Raw genomic sequence first — 8,371 nt, 5'->3', positions numbered from 1 at the left:
CTAGGTTGATCAAAACAAAGTGAGCTCCAAACCTTGTTTGTTGTTAAATCTTTGCAATTTACCATTTAATTGTCTTAAGTCTCCCTCTTATAAAGAACCAATAAAAAAATTTCAATCACTTTAAATGGGAGATACAAATCCACATTTTTCTTATAGAAAAAACTCACTTTTTTTTTTTTTAAATAGTCACTGTAACTTGTAAGCTACATGGTTATTCGTGTTATTGCGCAATTATTACCTTATCTTGTGCTATAAGTTACTTTTACTTTGGAAATCTTTTTTTTTTTTTTTTTTGAAAGAGATTCGAAACTCAGCCTAACTGAGAGGCTCAGCCCTACGCCTTGAAATTCTTTTTTGACTCACTAAATGTTTGCTAAAATTTGGTGGGAAAAGTAGAAAAATTTATTGAGTGTCGTGGGAAGTGTTGTCCAAAATAAGAAAGCTATGGGATTCTAACTCCTCCATTGCTAGAATCTAATGGAAACACTTGGGAAATTACTACCTCATTGCCTACGTCTTGGTGGCGAGGTATTTGCGAATCAAAAGATATTCTGCAAACGGCAGTTACTACAAGATGAGGCATTTATTAGCATTTAAGAAGATCCTTCGTTACCCAGACTAGTCTCATTTCGACCTTTCATTCGTAGGTCGAGGTAGAACAGAAGTGATAAAATTTAGTTAACCATTGACTACTGAATTTTACCATTTTTATTCTATCTCGGGCTAAATATTTACCTGTAATGTTTTACCATTGTTGGCTACCAAACGGTTATTAATACTGCTGAAATTTCACAAAATTACTCGTTAGAAAGTGCAAACATTCTCATTTGAGAAGGTCTAAGAAAGACGTATCAATATTTGTGACTGTAAATAAAATGACTTCTTGATTTGGACAGTACCAATGTGATAAAAATATAAAATGACGCATTATCAGTCCTAAAAATTGGAAAGCTATGGATGAAAAACTAAAAATTTATAAAAGATTATATTCAATGCCTATGGCTCAATTGCTGCACCTGATTGTCTCTCCATCAAGAAAGAAAAAGAAGTATAGATTGACTAGGTGAGCATGAGGTTCATACGTTTTAATCAGATGATGAACTGGTAATCAGATCATGTATTGGGCAAAAAAATGAGGATATTGGCAACACACGTAGTAAAGTTGATAATCAAAGAAAAGTATCCAGCAAATAAAAGGCTTCGATAAGAAGAAATGATGTAGTTTTGACCTCTGACTATAAACAAAGATGAGTATGAACATCAGCTATTTCAAGGATGGTCGCTTCTCTCACTAGAAAGTAGAAAGAGAAGAAAAGAAAGAAAGAAAAAATCGGTGCTCACTAATTGTATTCATTCACTAGCTTTATATCAACTCACCAGAAAAAAACTGAAGTTAAATTTCTGCATCGATCTGACAAAATCTCAACCTGCGCGCTACGGTGAAACACACTGCATCTATAATGTTACAACATACAATACATGGAACTAAAATGATCAACTTCCTAAGCTGTGGAAGGGTATCATGCTGGAAAGTTATCCATCACTCGTCAATACTAACGCTAGAAGAACGATGGTGATTGCAGAAATTACAATACCACAACCAAGTAACCACATAGCCTTGCTCGGCGCTTTCTGGTTCTCTTGACTGACCAACTCAACCTCTCTAAGGAGTTCTCTCACTTCATCCATATTGTCATCCTTAGCGGCTTGGGTAAGTCGATTTTGAATTTTCTCCAGTACATTGATCCTCCTTCCTGTGGATGTGTCATTGGCTGACCAGAGAAAACCTGTCACCTTCCAAAGGAGGATGCCCACATATATAGCTACAACACAGTCTACAGTATAATGGTTTCGTTCCCGTATTTCTCTCTGTGCAGAATGCAAGACAAGTAACCATATGAAGCCCGAGCTAAAACCACCATATGCTTCCTGCAATATTGGATCAGATGCATAGGAACATCAGAACAAGTAGGTTACACTTTAGACTCAAGTGACAAAAGTCCCTTGATATATGATGGGGCACTGCAAATTTAAAACACATATAATGTGTATATACTATATACCGTCCAAGCCATAGCTGTCAATACAGCAACTAGAACATGCCCACTGTACACGAGGTCATTGCAGCCGCCTCCAGCGGTCCTCAGCAAATTATACCATGATCCATCGGTTACGGTGGGTCGCAAAAAATCAATCAGGAAGCTCATGGGACCCCAGTCCGGACGGTAGTCGCCAATTAATTTTCCAGTATCAGCTGGTGGGAAAAAAAATGAAGAAAGTTGTAAAGCCTACCACCTTATTCTAAGAGGATAATTGCAGTAAAGGAGCAGCATTAGTTCAGAAAAATGTATAGGAAAATACTTTAGAACCAACTTCCTAGCTCTCAAATACGGTGGTACCCGCGTTTAAGATTCATCCATGTAATATATTTGCAAAACAAAGAAACAAAAAAAAAAAAACAAAAACAAAAAAAAACACAGAAAAAAAAAGAAAGTTGGAGATTGAAAAGAGTGTGGTATGCAGAACCTCCCTCCAGTATAATCACACTAAAAAATATCCAGCACATCACAGGAAGTTCTAAACCATGAAAAACATTAAGCAGCATTTATACATGTTTACAAGATGAGTTATAATACATAAAAGACTAGTTGAACTCCAAGAGTAGAAACATCATATATCTGTTCCCAAAAATGGCCGTAATTAAACAGCTTTGAGTAATTTTAAATGGAAGCTAAGTTATCGGATGTCATACAACAGGGAAACCCACAAAGAAGTAAAACTAAAATGGTCTTATGAATCTAGTCTATCTGACATAGGAGAAAATAACTTTTAGATTGGTAGTATCAGTTTCTGGTAGACATAGGAGAAATTCAGTGCAAAGCTCATAGCAAAGTCAGTTCAGAGTCAGGTTTAAAGTGTTCTTTTGGTTGTAAAGTTGCAATCAAGAACATAACATCTAGGGATGAAAACAGGAGGAACCTTGAACCTATTATGCAGAGTACTTACCAAACGCCATATCCTTTCGTATCAACTGGCGAATAGCATCGGAATCCGAAGCATAAGGGACATAATATTTCTGAGCCCAACGATGAGGATATAAAGGAATTCCAAACCGAACAGTAGCACACCAAGGCCTGGCTGATGGTACAATTGTTGTAACAAAAGTTATAGAACGAAGAATACGGCCAATGGCCATGGTGAACATATATCGTGCACCTAGTCCAAGGCCAGGAGCTTTCACAGAGTCAAACAGTACCGAGAAAGCCAGGATCATAAACAACATGAGGAAGTGATGCAGTCCAATAATACGGGCTCTCAATATTTCGACTACTGATTGAGGTAGTTTCTCATTCTGTGCCAAAAGAAACCACTGGCCAGTGTCAGGAAGAGGAGATGTATCACTGTCAAGTGTAAAACATTAACCAGTCAATCAATTTTCCTACAGTTAAATAATTAGCTAAATTTGTGTCTAATATAGCATGAATATAGAGAAGTATTATCTCCATAGAGATATTCTGGTAGGTATGAACTATAAGAAATCAGATTGTACCCAAATCATCTAATCTAATATACTCCACGTCAGTCTCAGAATATCATACAATGCCGAAGGCATGCCAAAGGGTATTGAAAGGACACCAAACTGAACGATGTCACCGATGTGTCAATTTGGCTACGAAATTTACAACACCATCGTTTTTAGGTTCTTTTTCTTCTTCCTTTTTTTTTTTTTTTAGATCACTTCCTTCATGATGGTAATCTCGAAGAACATAACTCTACACCCAAATAAAGCACAACCAGAGGTGAAGCAAAGATGCATGATGTCCTTATAGGTCAGCACCGTAAAATAGCGTCGGCCAATAGTCTTAAATGTTTGTACGTGCTAATCTTCTCTGACCAAAATGGCAGAATTTGGAATTGAATTATTGGTAGAAAGAAACAAAGTAGTCGCCTTGACAAAAAAAACATCCACAATTCATCATTAAGCCTCTTACATGCACACAATGGTTGTCAAGGACAGAGCCACTAAATGACTGATGGGTTGTCAGAGAGAAAGAAAACAGCATATTTAGAAACTTTCTTCTTCTTTCTTCATCCTCTAATAAATTTCCCTTACTTGGCGAAGTTTCAATAAAATAAAAAATAAAATAAAAAATTTGGTTGACAACAGAAAATTATTTTTGTTTTGAAGCAGGATGCTATAGTGATCAAACTATACTTTTATGGAAAGGATTTACTGATGGCTTGGGATAACTGAAACAGACATAGTGATACTTGTAGGTAAAAAGTGAACAAGTACATGATGAAAGCTTATGTGGGCAGCTGATGAAGATGTTTAAATTGTGTGCTGAAAATCTTATGTCATTTGATTTATCAGACAATTATATTTCATCATATCATGTGATGTCAGCACATTGATATAACTCAATTGTTATTGTTCTGGGTTACCCATATACTCGTAGGACACAAACACAACTTGTTAATCAACATCCTTAATAGCCTTCAAAACCCTTATATCTCTGTAAGGATCTCAATTTTCTCAAGTTTTTTCCATCATCTCTTATACTATCTTCATCTAGGGGGAAGCATACTGAGACCAGGAGCAGCATGGCTCTCAAATAACTCGATCAATAGAATGAACTATTATAAGAAACTGAACTTAACAACATATCCCTCATCTAAAACAATTAAGAGGAAAATGAGGACTAGTAGTAGTTTATGTAATTTACTTGGAAGATGAACTCATACTTTGTCCTATTGTCTCTCTTTCACAATTTAATATTCATTGTGTGAGAAGTGGGGTCCAGAACGAAGGTTTCTTTGGACTGTTGTATATGTAATATACATATATCTACATGAAGTGCACCATGGACATCAATACTTTATGGCCCTGTCCTGCGTTGATCAATCACTAAAGATGCAAAACTTTCTCATTTTCTAATTTTATCGTTTACTATTCAGCAAAAAATAATGTTATGTGAACCAGTTTTTTGGGTACCACATGCACACCACCTTATGTGGCAGCTAATGTGGCAGAGGCACGTCATTTAATGAAATTCTGTGATAGGTTAAACTTTTTGCCACATCAGCTGCCACATAAGGTGGGATGCAGGTGGGACCCAAAAAGGTAGTTCACCTAGCATTACTCGCAAAGCAAAAGAACTTCAATACATTCAGCTTCAATGAAATTTTTTTTCTTTTTCTTTTTATCAGAGCATAATATCTATACTATTATTAAGAAAAGAGAGCTTGTCAACCAAAACAGAAATATTTTACCAAATTAGCCCTCAAATATTAAAAAACCTTTGAACTGAAATATTCGAGAAGGATAAAAAAGCCAATTCACAAAATAAAAGAAAATATAAAGAAATTTAACAAAAAATAAAAATAAAAACAAAAAAAGGTGGAGCAGTTTTCTCCACATTTTGTGAAATAACTGCCTACGTAGTTATCCACACCCATAGGGTGTGTTTGGTATCTAGTTATTATTAGTAGAACACTCCATGAACATACAAGAAACTACGGGTGTACATATGGTGGCCTCATTAATCCTTGGTAAACCGCGAGGAATGCTAGCAACCTTCCCCTCCAACCTTTCCCTTTCTACCTTCCCCATTCATTGCATGCCACGTGTATTCCACTATCTAAAAAATTCAAATAATTAATACAATTAAAAGACAAGTTTTCACTTCCCTTCTTTACCCTTATTTAATTTCACATGCATTTAATTAAGTAATTAATTTTAGTTTCTCAACTTTTTTTCTTTTTTCTTTTTGTGAATCCTTTTTATTTGCAATTATATTATTTTTGTGGGCTTACGTACGTATTTACATAAGAAATACGTACACATATATTTAAGAACATACATACTTCAAATTTTTCCCAAAAAAAAAAAATAGAATTGAAACCAAAAAAATGGCCAAACGTTTGCTTTACTTATATACATATATCAAAGAGAATGTTAAAAAAAAAAAAAATTATATAATCATCTAATCTAACATGTGCTACGAGAAGGAAAAAAAAAAAAAAGTTTGCAGCTGCCATGTCAGTGAGTTTTACCATTTTGTTTTTTGTTTTTTTTTTTTTGTTTTTTGTTTTTTTGTGGGTTTTATTTAAAAAAAGATGTCAAAAAAAGACTTAGTATTATGGAACATGACCAAATAAATGAAAGAAAAATTTTCGTTGAAAAACTTAGGTAATATAAGAACTGAAAAAAAATTAGAAAAACAAAAGAGTCGAGAGTTTTTTTTTTTTTCATATTAATAGAGAGCATTTAATAAGGGCAAAACATGGAATGAAATTAGTTATTTTTCAAGGTAGTAAATACATAGATTGTAATCATAAATGAATCCACATAGCACAAGATAAGTGGGGAAGGTAGAAAGGGAAAGGTTGGAGGGGAAGGTTGCTAGCATTCCTCGGTAAACCGCATGGGAAAAACTCTAGGCAGGAAAAGCTTCAATGCAATTAGTTATTATTATTCTTATTTTTATTTTCATTTTCATACTTTCATGTTTATATTTTTATAAACAAAAAGTACTGGCATGGGCAGAACAATGGCCGCATGCCATCCGCAATCCATGACCCGGCCACTACAGGCTCATTCGCTTGTGACCCACAAAGAAATAAGTCGTGCGCCATGTAATACATATCAACCTAGTTTCTTTGGGTTGGGCAGCTGGACCCCAACCTGAAAATCAAAGGGTCATTCTAAAACACTCTACCAGTTTACCCTAACCTATAGCTCTTGGTTCCTATCAAGAACTGTTGTGAAAATTTTCCACAAGGCCAACTATGATGTAAACCCCTTAGACTACGTTATTTATCTAAATTTTAATCATACAACAACCTGTGGCATTGCCATATCCATAGTAATAGCCGATCACATTCCTAACAAAAATTAAGTTAAGAAGAACTGCGGCGTAGACTTTGCAAATCATATGGGCTAGATGCTAAAATCCTAATTATATCTAAATTCTATTTGATCTACAAAGAAAATGTTAAAGGTAAACCAAATAAAGGAATTTCAAAGCAGTTACTGTTTTAACTTTTAAGAAACCCAGATCGTGTATTTTTTTTACCTAATTTATCATTAATGAACTTTTGTTTTCATAATTAATGAACATTTCAGCCTGACATTTATAATTATCAGAGCACTAATTCTAAATCTTGCATCTCTGATCTAACAATCTTCCGAAAAAAATGTAAGATCAGATCCTTTAAATGTTGCTACTAATTCTTACAGGACATAGATCAAATCCGGTAAGTCGATACTAATTCTTACACGACATTGATCAAATCCAGTAAGTCCTCGATCCTAATTCTTACAGGACATCGATGGATCCGGTAAGTCAATTAGGACATTAATTAGAACAAGAGCAACGCAATTCCAATTCCAAATCCAACCACTCCAAAAACGAAGCAAAAAATCAAAGCATCAAGCAAATTAAAACCCAAGGCAAAGTATATAGAACTGCAAATTCAAAGCTCAACGAGCTTAAAATGCAGATAGATCAAATCGGAGAGTGAACATACATGTGCCATTCGAGGCCGACGACGGCGGTGACGAATCGAACGCAGGCGGCTTCAACGAGAAGAGTGAGGAGCATAAAAAGCATGGAAGCAACGAAGGCTTTGACGGACCGGAACTCGGAGCTCCAGTGCTTGTAGAACGGGACGCGGCTGACGGAGACGAGAGCGAGTGCGGTCCAGAGGGCCGGCATAAGACGACGGTGCCACGTGGGGGACAGGTGGCGGAGGTAGTCGACTGCCACGTAGGAAATGGCGGCGATGCCCAGCCCGCCGGACCTAGCTGCCGGCAGCCGCCACATGGTGAAGGAGGAGGAAGAGGAAGCAGCAGTAGTCTTATTTGGTCTGAGGGAGACTGGGAGGAGGTGAAGCTTGGGACCCGGAAATTTCAACATTAAGTAGGCCATTTTTCTTTGGTTTCAACTCTTCTCCTTAATTTCAACTTTTTCTTGTTCGAAGTTACTTTTCCTGTTTTTTACTTTTTTTTCTTTCATGCCTTGCAAGTAGGCCATTTTCAGACAATACAACAGCTTAATTACTACGCCGTTGAGCATCTCCAACGCTGCTGAAAGTTATATTTTTCAACTAAATTTTTTTAAAATTAAATATAATTAGTTAATTTAACTTTTATTCCAACGGTATAAATTAAACGTGAAACTGTATAATTTTTGCTGTTTGTAAATTAAACAAATAAAATTAAACGTGAAACTGTTTAACTTTTTGTTATTTTCTTTCTCGAGAGAGAAAATAACAAAAAGTTAAATTTGACTTTCATATAACTGATATAAGTAGTCTGTTGGAGTGGTAAATTATCTTTAAATTAGTCAAATTTTTAACTTTTTTG

The 8,371-nt window shown here is 35.5% G+C and overlaps 1 protein-coding gene across 1 annotated transcript; it reads right to left on the bottom strand.

Moving 5' to 3' along the window:
* Positions 1-1,319: 1,319 nt before the first annotated feature.
* Positions 1,320-7,949, bottom strand: LOC133740086 (protein PHLOEM UNLOADING MODULATOR). Its single transcript, XM_062167946.1, has 4 exons — positions 7,534-7,949; positions 3,007-3,401; positions 2,064-2,254; positions 1,320-1,929 (listed from the first exon to the last, which is right to left on the bottom strand). Exons 1-4 carry the CDS (start codon positions 7,932-7,934, stop codon positions 1,534-1,536), a joined length of 1,383 nt encoding a protein of 460 aa, XP_062023930.1. The 5' UTR covers positions 7,935-7,949; the 3' UTR covers positions 1,320-1,533.
* Positions 7,950-8,371: the final 422 nt, after the last annotated feature.

Source organism: Rosa rugosa, chromosome 3, assembly GCF_958449725.1.
Source record: "Rosa rugosa chromosome 3, drRosRugo1.1, whole genome shotgun sequence".
Taxonomy (NCBI): Eukaryota; Viridiplantae; Streptophyta; class Magnoliopsida; order Rosales; family Rosaceae; genus Rosa; species Rosa rugosa.
This window is presented reverse-complemented; position numbering and strand designations above follow the sequence as displayed.